This window comes from Notamacropus eugenii, chromosome 1 (assembly GCF_028372415.1).
Source record: "Notamacropus eugenii isolate mMacEug1 chromosome 1, mMacEug1.pri_v2, whole genome shotgun sequence".
NCBI classification, from domain to species: domain Eukaryota; kingdom Metazoa; phylum Chordata; class Mammalia; order Diprotodontia; family Macropodidae; genus Notamacropus; species Notamacropus eugenii.
Window position 1 is genome coordinate 348291028 of NC_092872.1, and position 18208 is coordinate 348309235.

General features: G+C 41.8%; 1 protein-coding gene across 2 annotated transcripts in view; it reads right to left on the reverse strand.

Moving 5' to 3' along the window:
- Positions 1-18208, reverse strand: part of KIF26A (kinesin family member 26A) — a 165099-nt gene that overhangs the window by 93556 nt on the left and 53335 nt on the right. For both annotated transcript variants that reach the window (XM_072630068.1, XM_072630067.1), the window contains exon 3: positions 13627-14115. In XM_072630068.1, coding sequence (XP_072486169.1) covers positions 13627-14115 — 489 coding nt within the window. The remainder of the gene's footprint in view (positions 1-13626; positions 14116-18208) is intronic.

Below are 18208 nucleotides of genomic sequence, written 5' to 3' on the forward strand. Positions count from 1 at the left end.
CCTGGTTGCCTCCCATAACGATGAGAGATCCCAGGGCAACATCCTTGGAGACATTGGGGAACACTGAGGTACAAAGAGAAAGGACCTCTCCAAGATAACACAGGAAGAATTCCTGATCTCCAAATCTAAGCCCAGTGATTCTTCTCCTCCATGACCTGTCTCCTTATAGAAATGCCTCATTTTCCCAGAATGAGGAAGTATTTCTTTTAAAAAGAAATGATATGATTATGCTTGAAACTAAGAATCAGAAACTATGTACAAGAATCTAATAAAATGGTCAAACACTCTTAAGAGAATAGAATTGTTTAGATATGAAGTCAATAAAGTCACACAGAGTGAAACTAAACTCAGAAATAAATTACATTCGCTGACAATGATGTTCACGGAATCATCTCCCCTAAGGACCTACATTTCTACAACTTATTTGCTCATCATGGCCACCTGCCAGGCCATTGCAATTGCAATGGACACCATAAAACACCGTAGACTTTATTCAGAATATTTGGGACTTCCAAAGAATCATCAAGTACAAAGGTATTCCACATAAGTGAATTTCCAGAGAACCAAAGCTGACTCTCTTAAGTATCAAAATTATTTCTAACTTTAACCACTTGAGATGAAAATCTTTCCAGAATACATCACACAAATCTTTGTCCTTTTAAACAAAGGATACTGAATATCACTCAACCATTCCTTGATGGCTCAAAGACGTGTTGTTTAAAGTGTCCAACTCTTCCTGACCCCATCTGAGGCTTTGTTGGCAGAGATACTGGAGTAGTTTGCCATTTACTCCTCCAACTCACTCTACAGATGAGGAAACTGAGGCAGAGTTAAGTGACTTGTCCAGGGTCACACAGCTAGTAAGTGTCTGAGGCCAGATTTGAACTCAGGAAGATGAGTCTTCCAGACTGGAGGCCCAGCGCTCTATGCACTATGGCAACACCTAGCTGTCCCCCACCCCCAACATCACTGAAAGGTAAATGGAACAATGGAAAGAGACCTAGATTTAGATACACAAGTCTTCATTTTAAATCCCAGCTCTGCTACTTATCAAGTGGACAAGTCACTTTCTCTTTTTTCTCTTTGATTTTCCCATTTGTAAAACTGGGGAGGGAGGAGGTCTTTAAGTGCTTTTATCATTGTAAGAATCAGTTATTATATTGAGCCATAAAACAGGAGGGTTCCTGGGGCTATTTACTCCTACACTGAATTTCCCTAAGTGGTGATGCCTCCTGAGCTTATACATTTTATACACACACACACACACACACACACACACACACACACACACAAATACACATACACATACATATACATATATATACATATATATGTATATATATATATATACACATGGTACTTTGGTGTCTTCCTTCACTATCAAGCTATTAACTGTCACTTTCTGCTGCCCTCAATTTACCCATCAGTAACAACCTCACTCTCTCCTAAGTTATCCCAAGGTTCAAAAACAAACCTCTAAGTTAGCTAGAATCTTATGGAAAATGAGATTCCTTTAAGAAAGGCCCTGAGGGCTTTCCAAAGACCAAAGTCTAGGAACTTTAGGGCTAGGTGGTTCAGTGGATAGAGTGCAGGGCCTGGAATCAGGAAGATCTGAGTTCAAATCCAGTCTCAGACACTTGGCTGTGTGACCCTGGGCAAGTCACTTTACTCTGCCTTAATTTCTTCAGCTGTGAAAATGAGCTGGAGAAGGAAATGGCAAACCAGTCCAGTATCTCTGCCAAGAAAACCCCAAATGGGATCACGAAAGAGTAGAACACAACCCAACAACAACATAGGAACGTTAAGGCCTTAGGTACTTTTTTTGTTTCCTTCTGGGATTCTCAGCTAGCTCTGACAGTTGAGGTTACTAGGCAAGTATCCCCTACATAGGCTGTTACTGTATTTGCTCCCAATTTCATTTGGGACAGGAAAAACTGAAAAACAAGTACATTCCCTTCAAGATCCTAGGCCAGCAAGGAGTTGATTCTCAATGATTCATATCATGGGCCTGTGGTCTCTTCTGAGTTTTTAGCTGGATAATCACTAACACTCATTTTACAGGTAAGGAAACAGAGGTGAACAGGATTCAGTGACTTGCCTAGGGTCACACAGCTAAGTGTCTGAGGCTGGTTTTGAACTCCAATCTTTCTGACTCCAAGTCAAGCACTCTGTCCACCATGCCACCAAGCTGCGCTGAAGATTACAGAGATAATAAATCGCAAGAACAGAGATTTAAATCTAGATCTTCTGACTTGGAGTCTAATGTTCTTTCCATTACAATAACAAACGACTGAATTAAACAGTCTCTAAGGATAATTCCATCTTGGACATTCTAGGACAAGCCATTAGCATGAAAAGCTGGATGCTGAACTTATTTAAAATATTTTTTTAAACCACTGCATGCCCATGTGAACTGAATGCTACATCTCTTCTCACCTCATGTTAGTCATTCCTTTAATCAAAAGAAAATGAACTGTTTACCCAGTTGAGGAAATTGAGAGGCTCTGTTTCCCCTCTTATTGCACTGAACAAAACAGATGTTGGAAACTCAGCAGGAAGAATTTCACAAACCAGTGAAAATGGAGTTTTTCACAAGCTGGAAATCTCTTACCTCCCTCCGGCTTCCACCTGGCATCATATAAGACAAGAGACATGAAAGAGGAGGAGAAGGTGGGAGGAGGGGACCAAGTTTGAGCAATCCCAGACCTTTTTTTTTTTTAACAAGGCACTGCTGGATAGATGATCCCTTTTTAAGGAGCACTGGTAGTTTTCTGAGCTGCCCCCCTTGTAAACCTCCCACAGAGACCCCAGGGATGAACACCTGGCCCTCTGGCTGAAACAGCTGCTGAAACAGCCCCCAAGCTCCTCCCAGTCACAAAGTGCACTCCCAAAATATTTCTGTCTTTACAAACTCAGACTCATAGAATGTCAGAGCTGGGGGCTTTAGAATCATAAAACAACAATTAAAAAAAAAGTCAAAGCTGAAAGGGGTCTTAAATCACAGAAGTCAAGTAAAGTCAAAACAAGCATTTGAGGCAGCTAGGTGAGCTCCATGGATAGAGTCCTAGGCCTGGAGTCAGGAACAACTAGTTTAAATCTAGCCTCAAACATGTATTAGCTGTTTGACCCTGAGCAAGTCACTTAATCTCTGTTTGTCTTAATCTACCGGAAAAGAAAATGGCAAATCACTCTAGTATCTTTGCCAAGAAAACCCCACAGACCATATGGTTCACAGGGTAAAAAGGAGTTGAACATGACTGAACAACACTGTGTGTCAGGCTCTGTGCTAATCTCGGAAGATACAAAGAAAGGAAAAAACCCAACCCCTCCTCTCAAGGACCTCACTGTCTAAAGAGGGAAAGAGGAGATGACATGCAAACAACACACAAACTGCTTACAAACAAGAGAGAGGCAGAAGAAGGCATTAACATTAAAAAGAACCAGGAAAGTCTTGCAGAAGGTGGAATTTTAGCTGAGAGATGAAGGCAGCTGGGGAAGGCAGAGGTCAGGAAGGAGACGGAATTGGGAAAAGGAGTGTCTTGTGAAGGGAACAAGGTCAGTTGGAGGGGAGTAAAATGTAGTTAGACTACAAAGGTAGGAAGGGATCAGGGTTTGAAGGGCTTTGAAAGCAAAATAGAGAACACAGAATGTCAGAACTGGGAGGAGACTTAGAATCCTAGAACATAGAATGTCAGAGCAAGAAGGGGCTTGGAATCATAGAGCCACAGAATTCCTAGAAACTTTCCAGTCCAACTCTCCTCTCAAACTCATCCTTCTCTTCTCCTACCCCCAAACCAGTTTAAAGAAATTAAGTCCCTTAAAAATTTTCTAAAGGGACCTGTCAAAGTGACACAGATAGTTGGTCATAGAGGATGGACCAGACCTCAAGTCCCTCCCACCCCAAAAGAATCTAATATCCTTTTTAGTCCACCACACGATGCCTCTCCCAACAACATTTTCCCCAGGACTATATTCTCAGAATCCATCACACACACCACTCACTCCCATCCTAAGGACTTTGCTCAGTCTATTCTGTCCTTTGTCCCACTCTGACTGTTGACATCCCACCACTCTCTGAAGGTCCAGTCTATTCTGTCCTTTGTCCCACTCTGACTGTTGACATCCCACCACTCTCTGAAGGTCCCCCCCCCCATTTCAGGAAGTTTTCACAGACTATCCTTCCCAAAGCTGAAGGCCACATCTCCCTCATCTGTTTGCATGGTGCATTGTACTACTCAAAACATTTGGACACTAACAACACAAGGCATAACCCCAAGAAGGGCCACCAGGAGGGGGAGAGGACTAGAGATGTCCCATCATAAAAGGATTTGTTAAAGAAACCAAGGATGTATAGCTTCGAGAAGGTCAGGGTCAGGAAGAACACAAGAGTAACTGAAGGGTGGTCTGTTGTGAAGCATCTTGAAGGTGTGGGCCACAATGCTGTGGAGTCGGGAAGGCTCATCTTCTTGAGTTCAGATCTGGCCTCAGACACTTATTAGCTGTGTGACCCTGGGCAAGTTTCCTCATCCTGTCTACCTCAGTTTCCTCATCTGTATAATGAGCTGGAGAAGGAAATGGAAAACTACTCCATTACCTTGCCAAGAAAATCCCCCAAAAAATGAGGTCATGAAGAGTCAGTCGAATACCAGTGAAACTACTCAACAACAACAGTAACACAAATCTTGAAGGTTGTCTTGGAGAAGAGTTATTAGATGCGGAGGACAGAAATTGGAGTGATTAGGGAAGGTGGGAGGAGTTGCAGAGTGAGATTTCTGACCAATGTAAGGACAAACTTTCGAAGAAAGAGTTGTCCCAAACCAAAATGAGGAGTCTCTAGATTCTCTCATCGTTTTAGTGGGAGGCGGGACGGGTTCCATATGTGTCCTCCTTCCCAACCCTGAGATTCATGTCACCTTGACATGTCCCTTGGTCTTTCTGAGTCTTAACTTCTCCTACTTTAAAAAAAGTTGGGGGGTGAGGGGGAAAGCAAACAATAGGTTTGAGGGAAGAGTTGGAGAAGGTTTCTTGGAACCCTGTGGTTCTGTGATTCCAAGGTCCCCTTCACCTCTGATATTCCTTGTATCATCTATAGGGATTCATGTCCTATCATCCCTATTAGAATGTAATCTCCAGAGTGAAGACTTCTCTTCCGAGGGCCAGGAGAAATCATGTTTATCTGGGGAGCAGGTACACATACACACACACACACACACACACACACACACACACACACACACACACACACACACACACATACACAGAGTGTCCTTGATCCTTTCTGTCCAACTTAGCAACATGACACCCAGGCTAGTCTTTGGACAGCAGAATTATTTGACCTTTACACAGGCCCAAGTATAAAGACTTATCCCACCCCTCAACATCAGGGTTGGGCTCTGGAGCAGACTGTCCTTGCCATGGAAGAAGATGTGAGTGAACCCCTTCACCAGGCCTTTCCCAGCCCACCACCAGGACCAGTGATGTCTAACCCCCAAACAAGGTGGGGATTACCTAGACTGCTTCAGGTTTAGAATCTGTGTGCTCCTGCCAAGAATATGTGCTCCTGCCAAGCTATACACACACACACACATACACACACACACACACACACACAAGAACACATGCATGTTCTTCCTCTGACTGGCACATAGTAGGTGCTAAATAAATGCTTTTAAAAGTGTTGAACTCATTGTTCTCCACAAGCAACTGTGGCCAAAAACATCAATTCCCTGGCAGCCAACTCTGTAACAGAAAGCTTCTCCACACTCAGTCAGATGGGTCCTCAGACAAACACATACATCTCTTTCATGTCTGGGCCTATACTCCTCAGCCTAATAGCTAGCATTTATGTAGTGCCTAAAGGCTTTGCAAAGCGCTTTACAAATATTATCACATTTGATCCTCACAACAACCCTAGGAGATAGGTGCTATTATTATCCTTATGGTACAGATGAGGAAACCAAAGCAAACAAAGGCTAAATGACTTGCCCAAGGTCACCCAGCTAGCATCTATGGCCAGAACTGAACTCAGGTCTCCTGACTGCAGGCCCAGAGTTCTATCCACTGTGCCACATAGCTGCTAGAGTTCACCTTAGAGGACCCAAGTTCACCTCATGCCAGGGTGAGGCATCAGAGGAGAATCTCAGTAGAGGCCCTCAATAGGAAGTTAAATATTTGTTGGATGAATGAATGAATTTGGATCTCTCTATTTCCCTGGGCTTTGCATGAAGGAAGGCCTTTAGAACACCAAAGCTATTATCAGAATTAAATGAGATCATGTCTGTACAGTGCTTTGTAACTATAAAGCAGGATACAACTGTGAACTACTATTATCCCCCCCTTCAACACCTACTAGATAGGTGCCCTGGGGCAAGTCTTTTTTTTCTTTTTCTTCTTCTTTTTTTTTTTTTTGGTCCAGTCAGACCTATGATTTCACCCATTGTGCAGAAACTCCCTCCACCCATGCAGATTACTGACCCATACAGATGGGCAGACTACAGAAGCTGGCCCTCTATCGACTTCCCCTCACTGTGTCTCTGGGCAACGCATTTAGAGCTGGGAGAAACCTTGCAGAAGAGTTAGTCCTGCTGCTTCATTTCCCAGGTGAGGAGGAGGCCCAGATAGGTTAATGATTCAGCTAATTAGTAGGGAGCTAGGGATTCAAATCTATGGTTTCTTTTCTATTACGTCAAGTCACACCAATAACTCTGAGCCTCAGTTTTCTTCTCTACAAAAACAGAGATAAGGAGACTTTTATCCCTCCCTCCACAGGAGAAAACAGGAACATGACTTATTCGCCTGTGATCTTAACCCCACCCTGACTTCCCCAAGGAGGGAAGGAACTTCTTGGATGATCCATAGGGTCATTTTAGGGAAATTTTTTAAGCAACATTATTTTTGTGAGGAAAGTACTTTGCAAATCTGAACTCTTTATTAAAAATGCATATCACTATTGCACTCGATGTTATCATTCTCATAGATTGTGCTTATTAGAAAAGAAGGATTTGTCCATTAGGACAAATCACACTGGCATCTCAATAGCTCCCATATTCTCAGACAGAGTCCCTGTACCACAGGTCTCTTCCAACCCCCATCCTCACCCCCCAAAATTATTTTCTATTACCCTTGTTAGTAATAAAATAAACATACAACTGTTTATGGGCAATACAATGAAGAAAGGGAGATTCATGGGGCTGTCTGCACCAAAGTGCTTAATTCTAAAGTCTTCAGAGAGGTATTTTAACATTCCAGGGCTAGTTCTAATTATTGATCCCTGGACACAGCAGGAAATTACCTCATCTGAGGCTTAAAGTTCTATTTATATGCTTAATAATACCACCATTGATTACTGTGACTGTTCTCTAATTATAAATCCATTATCCAGTCCCCTCCCCGCCCCCCCACATACATAACACACATACCAACACAAGCTGAAATAAAGTCAGTAGCTCCTGTAAAATAGTGTAGGGAAAAAGAATAAGGCTTAAAGGACTACATTTTATGTCTCTGCATCGAACCAGTAATCCATGCCTCATGACCTGATTCACAAGGGGCCCTAACCCAACCCTACCTTCCCCAACCAAAGGGTCTTTTTAGGGAATGTTCAGATACATATGAGGAATGCAAACAAAATCTCAATTCTCTCTCCCTTGTTCTGAATTTTAACACAAAGATATGGGGCAGCTTCCCAGCTCTCTATCAATATCAATAGTGAGGGTAGGAGAGAAAGGCGAAGAATAAGGATGGGCTGAATAAAATCTCAGGGAAATGGAAAAGGAGTATTTCCAGTGACTCTCCACAATGTGGTTCCCCCTCACCCACCCTGGCTTTTCATTCTTTCCTAGTTTATTTTATTTTTCATTTTTATTCTGAATTTAACAAATATACAATAAAATCCGCACTTCCATATACATTGTAGAACAGAAAGAGAAACAGAGAGGATGATACATGAAACAGCAAATCTCTCGTAGGTAAAGCTTAGGTTTTCATTTTAAGTATATACTAAATTCAGCATGTAACTTTCAAAGCTGCCCTTGTCTGTGATTCCTTCTAGACTTCTTCTGTTCTTTTTTCTTTTAGGGGGAGCTGAGGAAGACTATTATAATCTCCTCTCTGTCTCTCTGTCTCTGTCTCTTTCTCTCTCTGTCTCTGTCTCTCTCTCTCATCTCTCTCTCTCATTCACCCTCACTAGGGAAAAAGGAAAAGATAACACTCAGAACAAATATGTAGTCAAAATAAACAAATTCCCACATTGGTCATGCACATAATGGTGGTCTCTTTCTGCACCTTAAGTCCATCATCTCCTCTTTGGGAGGGGAGCAGCATATTTTCTCATTGGTCCTTTGGAATAGCAGTTGGTTATTACATTAATCAGTTCTTAAGTCTTTCAAAGTTGTTATTCTTCACAGTGTTGTTGATCTATTATATAAATTGTCCTCCTGATTCTGGTTCCTTCTCTCTGCATTATTGTAGAGTCATTTTTCAGTCAAGTCTGACTCTGCATGACCCCAATTTGGCATTTTCTTGGCAAAGATGCTGAAGTGGTTTTCCATTTCCTTCTCCAATTCATTTTACAGATGACGAAACTGAGGTAAGCAGGATGAAGTGACTTGCCCAGGGTCGCACAGCAAGTAAGCATATGAGGCCAGATTTGAACTCAGAAAGATGATCTTGGCTCTAGGCCACCTAGCTGTACCTTCACCCTGCAGTAGTTCCTGCAAAGCTCAGGAATGGAAACAGCTGGAATGTAACTACATCACACTTTACAGCTGATAAGATACTTCAAACGTGATGCCTCATTTGATCCTCACTATTGCTCTTTAGAAAGAGGCAGTCTCATACAGCAATAGAAGGCCTGCCTCAGACATATAGGAGTCGTGTGCCCCTAAGCAATGTCCTCAGCTTCTCCAGGTCCCCAGCCACTCTCTACAACCACAAATTGGAGAACCACGCGAGGTATGCTTTGGTAGAGGGAGTTTCCTCAAAAAGTAAGATAAATAGTTGAGTATTGACCACAATTTACAAATAAGGGAGAAAGGCAGTGTGGAGTTAACAGAGATCAGTTCAGATCCTGCCTCAGAGGAATTAACTAGCTGTACGTCCCTGGAAAAGTCACTTAAAGTCCCAGTGCCCCTGGCAAAGATCTAGAGCTATAAAATACAGACGAGTTGGTAACCTGCTTCTTTGGATGGGGTGACCCCATCTGGAGTTCTCAAAAATCACAAGTCTGAACCAAAAATTAAAAAATAAAAATGGAGAAACTGAGGATGACAAAGTAGAAAACCAAAATAAGTTACTTGCTCAAGGTCACATAGATAATACATAATGGGGTCCAGACCCCAATCCACATTTCACATCTCTTTCATGTCCAGGGCTCTGTTTTCCCCTCTACTGAGCTGCCTCAAATGAGATAATGACTCAAATATGATGCAGAGGCCAGCTGCTATTATCATTGAAAGACCAAAACAAAGACAGTCAATTGTTGTACTGAGCACTTAGGATCACAGCTCTAAAACTGAAAGAGACCTCAGAGGCCATGTAGTCCAGTGCCTTTATTTTAGAGAGATGAGGAAAGGAAGGCCAGCAAGGAGACCAAGATAGTAAGCATCAGATGCAGGTCCTCTGACTCCAGAGTCAGGCTGTATTCTCTTGTCTTGACTTAGAGGGATTACTTGGGGATAGGACTGGTGTTCTTCATTTTTTCCTCCGTAAAATAAGGGGTTTAGACTTTAGATCATCTCCAAGGTTCTTTCCTTTCTCCTATGATATATGACCCAAACAAAAGGAAAGTCTTTCTAACGTATTTGCTTAAGCACAGAACCAACATTCCGGCCAAGCCCAGAAAAATCCAGTGTCTGAACTGAGGCAGACAATGTCCTACCTCCCTGTCTTCTCAGGCTGTTTCCTCCTCAAAGTTCTCCACCCTGTAACAATCTCTCCTTACTGCTATCTTATCCATCCTTCAAGACCCACATGAAGTACTTGGAACCTTTCCATAATACACTTCTACAAGGCCACTAGCATGCAAACACACACACACACACACACACACACACACACATACACACACACACACACACACACACACACACACACACACACACACACACACACACACACACACACACACTGGTTCCCTCTTTCCTCTAAAATTCCCTAGCTCTAGCTTTGTAACAGAAGACCTGGATTTAAATCCAAACTCAAATACTAACTACTCTTCCGTGTAGGGACAAATCATTTCTCTCTAAGCCTCACCTCCCCCATCAGCATGTATCTGTTGAGAGTTTTCATGCAAAAAGAGCAAGAGATGCTCCCCACCTCCTGACACAAAAAAAGAAATAGACTTGCAGAGAAGACAAAGACATGGACATGGAAAATACATAAATTTGTTTTACATGACTGTACATATTGTTACAAGTGCTTTGTTTTTCTTTTTCTTTCAATGGGGGATGAAGCAGAAAGGAATAAGATGGATTTTTTTTTCCTTTAAAAGATATAATTTAACTTTTTTTAGTATGAGATACAGGTCAGCTAAGTGATGCAGAGCAACAACAGCCCTAGAGTCAGGAGGACCTGAGTTGAAATCCAGCCTCAGACACTTAACACTTACTAGTTGTGTGACCCTGGACAAGTCACTTAACCCTGAATGCCTTGCCAAACATAATAAAGTAGTATGATATAAATCAAGAAAAGGAATAATTGACAAAGGAGATAGGTCAACTATGTAAACTATTTAAAGAGGATTAGATTAGAAATTTCCCACTTAGACTCATAACTTGCTTTGAGTTGTAGCTATCTGAATCCTGATCTTATCCCCTTTCTAGACTGTGAGTTTCACAAGACATCATATCCGTCTCTGTCTCTTCCAGAGTATGCAACACAGGGCCTTATTCAAAGTAGATCTATATAACTGTTTGTAAATATCAGTGAGAAAATGGGTTAAAAGTGGGGATATGTGACTAGATGCCAGTTCAACTGGGTAAAAAAAAAAAACTGGGACTCTTATTGGATTGCATACCTAAAGAGAGTCATAAGCATTCCTCAATATTCAAAAAACCTCATACTTCAATATTACAGTCATATCAATACAGGCACTCCTTCCCTCTACCCTAACCCTCTCAACCTGTGCTCTCAGAAACTCCCCACAAAAGATCTATCTCATTAGAGAAAAGCCTTTCTCTTTTGAGGTCTTCGAGTATGTTCTGCATATCAGGGTAATGCTCATCTCCTATTCCTTGCTCTTACTATAGTTTAACTGGCCCATTTTCTCCTCTGATCATACATTTCCTTAATATCTCTCATGCCACTTCTTGCATGAAAGTTATCATGAGTAGCATGCCACAGCCCACATACTCATATCCACTGAGTACATCTCCATTTCCCTCTGGGTCACCTACAATTATAATTCTTTGGAGACTGTCCCTAGCCAGGTAGAATGCTAGTGCTAAAAAGATAGATATTTGTGTCAGAGAGTTTCTTGAGATCATTAAAAGTAATTCACACTCTTCTAAATCCAATCAAAGCCATTCTTTTATTCCCATTCAATTTGGGGGCCAGCTATCTGTCTAGGTGCAATGCCTGTCTAGGCATTGTTAGCACTATTGTACTAATTCAACGAGCTTACTCATTCAAATGCATGTCAAAGTCTGGATGATTTATATATTCTCCATGTCCTTGTCTTTTTTGCTATGTGGCATAATAAATATTCAATCTCTTATGAGTGGCCATGAATTTTACTGAGGAGATCCTACAGAATTCAGGGGTTTGATGCAAACACTACCATGCAATTCACCAAGAGGAGTATCTGAAAGACTTCCCAAATTGAATTGTATCTGTCTTCTATGGGAGATTATCTAGTTTACTTGGGTCTCGTAATAAGCTTTCTGTAGATTCTTCTTCCCCTTCTGTTATCCCCCAAATTCTTCTGTTACTCTCAAATGAACATCTACTCTAAATTGATGGGACTCGTGGCTGTCGTGTCTCTCTACCTGGCAAGATCAAGCATGTAGTTGTTGAGGTAGTTTCTGGGTTTTTTGGGGCCTCCCCATTATGGCAATAGCTTTACATTGATTCAGTTTCTCCAAGGAAATGATGATAGTAACAAGTGACACTGATGTAATGCTTTAAGATTTACAGTGCACTTTAGACTCATCATCTCATCTAACTCTCACATCAGCTTTGAGTGCTATGATTAGCTCTGCTTTACAAAAGGGAAAACTGAGACTCAGAAAGGTTAAGTGATTTGCATATGGTAACATAGTTAAGTAAGTAGGTGGAGCACTGGGTTTGGAATCAGGAAGACTCATCTTCATCAGTTCAAACCCAGCCTCAAACACTTACTAGCTGTGTGACCCTGGGCAAGTCCCTTAATCCTGTTTGCCTCAGTTTCCTCATCTGTAAAATGAGCTGAAGAAGAAAATGGCAAACCACTCCAGTATCTTTGCCAAGAAAACTCCAAATGGGGTCACAAAGAGTCAAACACAACTAAAACAACTCAACAACAAGAGAAGCCATATTCAAGCTTTCTTGATTCCAGTTTGGTGCTCCTTCTACTATATCATACTGCCTCTCAAAATCAATGATCATCAAAGTCAAAACTTTTTTTCCTTTACCCACTTCCTATTTTTTGATATCAACAGCTTGTTTAAACAGGTCAAATTGAGCTACTGCAATTTCATATAGTGACTTTTCACCTTTTTTCCTTGATTCAGAGATGACTTAGACATCTGTAACCAGTTCATTTCATTGCCCATTAAGATACAGTTAATTTCATTTTTTGTTATATTGTCCAATACTTGCCATAACTAGAACCTTCTGACACTCATCTTAAAGAAAGTATTTATGATATGCAAGTATAAGCCAACTGAATAAAGAATCTACAGCAGAGTATCACCACCAGACCCATACAAAAAAGGGCAGCATTAGCCACAAACAAGAACAGTTCCCATTAGGTTACAACAGCTGCCCACTAAGGACCACTTTTAATGTCCAAAACATGATACACAGCCCCATTTCCAATAGGGCTATTAGTAGCTGCTTGGCCACAGATTCAACTTCCCTAAGGCTACAGACGCAGCCCCTTCTACCAGATGAGTCAAGCCCAAGGCATCTTTCATGTAGGATCAGTGAACCAATAGCTCCAGGATCACATTCAGATGCTGCTTTCAAGCTCTTCTCATGTGACCCTGTAGCTAGGAGAAAGGTTAAATAAAAGCTTCCATTGACAAATATTTTGACATTGAATAAAAAGTGATGTTACAACTTTTGGAAGAACCAGAGTGGTATTACAATGTAGAAATGCAATAAGGGGTCCTACCCAGTCAGTAATAGAGACAACCCTTCAGTCAGCCAGTCAATAAGCATTTATTAAGAACCTTCAAAGAATAAGAATTTACTTTTTTTTTTTGAGGTAGAGGTATTATGTGCCATTATTGATGACCCTGTCCCATTCTATCTTAGGAACAAGGTAAGAGCCTTATTCTGCATGGTGCGACTCCCTGCAAAAGTTTAACAAAAGATATTATTTTGCAGGGAACGATTTAAAACTCTTCTATGGTGGCTGCTCCAGGCACCATGCAAACAATTTTCCTTGGGTTTGGTTCTACTTGAGCAAAAATCACCAGTACTTACCAGGCAAGCTGGTGGGAGGAAACTGTTCACTCTGGAGATACTCCACATGCCTTCCAAGTACTGCTGAGCCTGGATGGTGACAGAACTCAAGGCACCACCGAGGCCTGTGGGAGCCACAGTGACTTGGACACTGGAGTTGGGAAAGCCACCAGAGCCTGGGGGCCATGCCAGAGCTTTTTTCCTCTCTGCCCCAGGGAAGAGAGAAGTCTGCTGCTTCCCCACTTGCCCTGAGGCCAAAGGCAAGTCTCCACCCAAGGAGCAATGGTTGGCCAGGTTCTGAGATGCCAAGCAGGCCAGGGCCCCTGGCCCATGCGGGTGGTCAGGCTTCTCATGACAGGAAGACACCTGAACCATCTGGATGGCTTCTTGTTTAAGTTGGTTCAGGTGTGTGGCACACACATCACAGCGACTCTCTCCTTCCGACCGGTTCCTCTGGAGATACTCAGGCACTTGGAGTCTGTCAAGAATTAAAGCTGAAATTCTTGGGTCCTAGAGAGAAGAGGAAAGACAAAGAGACATTAGTTCTGATGAAGGCAGTAGAGGAAAGGATAGGGAAACAATTGGACCTGCCACTCAGGGAAGCTCCTGCTCACACTGCTACAATCCACAGCTGGTTAACAAGCTACATGCATGTTTCATTTTTAAGAACCCAGTATGAAAATAATTTTCAGAGCTTAATAGCTGGGCTTGGGGTGTCCTTAATAACTATCCATTCACTTGTGTTCTTAATTAACTGTCCTTTGGAAACCACTAAAAAGACTGTGTTGTCCAGTCTGCCACACAACCTAGGACTGTGGCAAACCACAGCAAACCAGGGGGAGAGGATGATACCACCAGCTCTTCCTTTGGATCCTTGGACCCTCCAGAGCGATCACAGAATTCTAGAACTGGAAGGACCCTTGGAGGCCATCAAATACAACCCATATCTGAACAAGAACCACCCTCTACAATATATCACAAAATGGTTGTCCAGTTTTTCTAGTGACAGGGAAATCACTGCTTCTTATAGTGGTCCCTTCCACTTTAAGATGGCTGTTGCTACCAGCAAGTTTTTCCTCCCTTCCAGCCAAGATCTGCCTCTCTCCAACTTCCAAACATTCCTCCTGATTCTGACTTTTTTCAAGCACAAATGGTCTTCAGCATGACAGCCTTCAACTACTGGGAAGACAGCAATTATTTCTCCCTCTGGTCTTTTCTTCTCCACACTAAACATGCTCAGTTAGTTTAACCAACCTCATAGGATCTTTGATCCTTCCATCATCTTGGTCACACTCCACCAGATTTCCTCCAACTCACCCAAGTCCTTCCTAAAATGTTGATTCCAGAATGGAACCACCTCCAGCTGTGGTTTGAGCAGGGCATACAACCCCAGGACTATCCTCTTCCTTATTCAACTACTCAGTGTAGAATAAATTCTACTAAATTCTAAGCCAGAAGGAACTTGAAAGATTATCCAGTCCAAGAGTCCTTAACCTATGGCAGTCTAGTAAAGCCTATGGACTCCTCAGAATGTTTTAAAATAATTAATTTGTTCAACTATTCAGTCATTCTTCAGTTGTGTCCAACTCTTAATGATCTCATTTGGGGTTTTCTTGGCAAAGACACTGGAGAAGTTTGCTATTTTCTTCTCCAGCATGAGGAAACTGAGGCAAACAGAGTTAAATGACTTGCCCAGGGTCACATAGCTAGTAAGTGTGTGAGATCACATTTGAACTCAGGTCTTTCTGACTGTTGGTCAGGCACTCTTATCTACTGCACCACCCAGTTGCGCATATGTGTGTGTGTACATATGTGTATATGGACAGATATACAGACACATGAGTTATGGATATATGATATGTGGGTGTGTGTATAAATATGCACATATATTTACATATGCATGTGTCTATGTACATATGTGTGTGTGTATATATGTGTATGTATATATTCTTGCTTAGCCCTTCTTCTAGCAGAAAAACCCAATTATAGCTACCTCTGCTACTCTCACATAATTGGTTGAACAAGAAACACATGGTATTCACATGGCCAAATACAATAATGACTTACACTCCCAAGAAACCAATTTAACGAGCCCACCTATCAAATGACTTCCAATCCTCTCTGACTCAAATTTGCTTGACAAGAGGAGGTAAGGGGCATAGGCTGATGAGGCCAGAAAGGGCCAGGGTTTTGGTCTGAGGTTAGCAGTTCAGAAACACTATCTGTCAGGAAATTCTGGCCAGGCAATTGGGTGTAATAGGAAAAAAATGACTAGATTTGGAGTCAGGAAATTCAGGCTCTTGTTCTGGCCTGACCATAAATCTTTGTGGCCTTAGGTAAGTCCCTTCTCCAATCTGGGCCTCCGAATCCCTCTCTGAAAAAAAAAAAACGGGGGTGGGTGGAAGGAGCCTGAATGAGAAATTCTCTAAGGTTTCTTCGAGCTCTAAATCCTAGGAAATATCTTCTCCAACAACTCTTTCCCAAAATTTCCAGTTCCTCAAAAGGATTAACAAAAAATGTCAGACTGGAAAATAAAACTGACCAATTTAATGTCCCCCAGACAATTAAAGTTTAGTGAAAAATCACAGTATGTCTAAGAATTTATTTAAGGGGGTTAGGGGCACTTCTCAAATGATAATTTACTTGATGACCAATCAACACCAATTTATTAAATATCTACTATATGCCAGAAACTGTACTAGGTACTGAGGATATAAATACAAAAATGAGACAATCCCCTCGCCCAGAGAGCTGCCACTTTGAAATCTTTGTGACTTTGGGTAAAACATCTCCCTTCTCTGGGCCACGGTTTTCTCATTTGTAAAATGAGAGATTCTTAAACTGGGGTATGTGAATTTTAAAAATCTAATAAATGTACTTTATTATAATTAGCTTCTTTGGTAATCCTACGTATTTTATATTATATATTTACAAACATTATTCCAAGAAAGGGTCCATCAGTTTCACCAAATGGCCAAAGAGGTTCATGACATATAAAGGTTAAGAACCCTTGTACTAGATGAGGCTCTTTTCAGAGCTAATATTCCATGACATCCTACCATATTGTTGGCTGAGTCACCAGGACTAGGTCAAGAGTCTCATGGCCCCTGGGCTCTTTCTCACAGTTTGCACATATGGCTGTCAAGGAGGGAGTTTTCTTGCTAAAGTTAAGGAATCAAAGTTCTACAGAAGAGCATCAGCTTATGCTCAGCAAATTTACAATTTACCTGTGAATCTCTTCTAACTCTTCCTACGGAAAACAATCCCAGAGCTTCTACAAAAATTTTAAAAGTAAGAAATTTCCAACCTTTGGTCAGTGTGAGGATGAAAAGGAAGTTACCATTCAGCTTAGCTCAGCTCAGGCCCAGCTATAATTGTTAGGGGTGCCTGGTGGTGAGCCACTGACTTGTTAAAAGTCTCTGAGAAGCCCTGGACTGTCTCCCAAAGGGCTCTGCTCAATGGGAATTGAGGACTTAGTTAACACTACCTTTGAAGTTCCCTAGGACTTCTGGTCCTGATTAAAAATCCTCTTTCCTAACCCATAGAAAGTTTACAAAGTTCAAAAAGCCAGGGCTAGATCAAACAGAGCCCTCTGTCTGCCTTGGGAAGTATGCTCTCATTAACAAAGGGAAACCTTGCAGAGCTCCCATTAGAAAGAAGCTGGCTCCTCAAAGGGTCATAGAATGGAAGAGCTGGGAAAGGCTTTAGAACAAAGAACATGAGTGGAAGTCCTGAACCTTAGACTCAATCAACAAGAATTTATTAACCACCTACTATGTGCTGGGCACCGTGCTAAATGTTGGTGATACAGACACAAAAAAGATGAAATAATTTCTGCTCTCCGGAATCTTAGACCCTAGAACAGAGAATGTCCAAACCAAGAGGAACCTTGGTCTATCTGTAACATAAAATAGTAGCAGAAGAAACATTGTCACATGGAACCTAAGACCCAGAAGAGTCTTTAATACACCTAGAGCCAGATGGGACCTCAGAGTTAATATAATAATAATGATAGCTAACATTTATATAGCACCTACTATGGGGAAAACATTGTGCTAAGAATTTTGCAATTATTTCCATTTCCAACAACAACCTTGGGAGGTAGACACTATTGTTATCCTCATTTTTACACATGAGGAAACTGAGGCAAACGGAATTTTGTCTTGTTCAGGGACACACGTCTAGTGTCCGAGGCCAGATTTGAACTTAGGAATCTAGGATTATCTAGGATTATCCTTGTTCTATCCTCTGTGCCATTTAACGTAACCCTCCCATTTCCGGATGATGAAACTTAAGCTAGGGGAGTTTCGATGCTTTACCTAAGACTACACACATAGAATGCATTCGAGGCAGGACCCAGAAGCCCAGAGAGGTGAGAGTAGTTTGCCTACTTGCCCACAGTCACAGTGAGCTCCCCTCAGAGCCCTGGTTCTCCTAACTCCTAGCCCAGGGCTCTTTCCACTGCCCCAGTTTCCTCCCTCCTTGACACCATGGAAGTTTGTATATACTCGTCCACCTCTGTTTTTCCTCTTCATTCCACTAATTTGGAAAAGAGTCAGAAAAAACACCAGCTAGGCGTCAGAGCCAGAAATAAACTGTATTG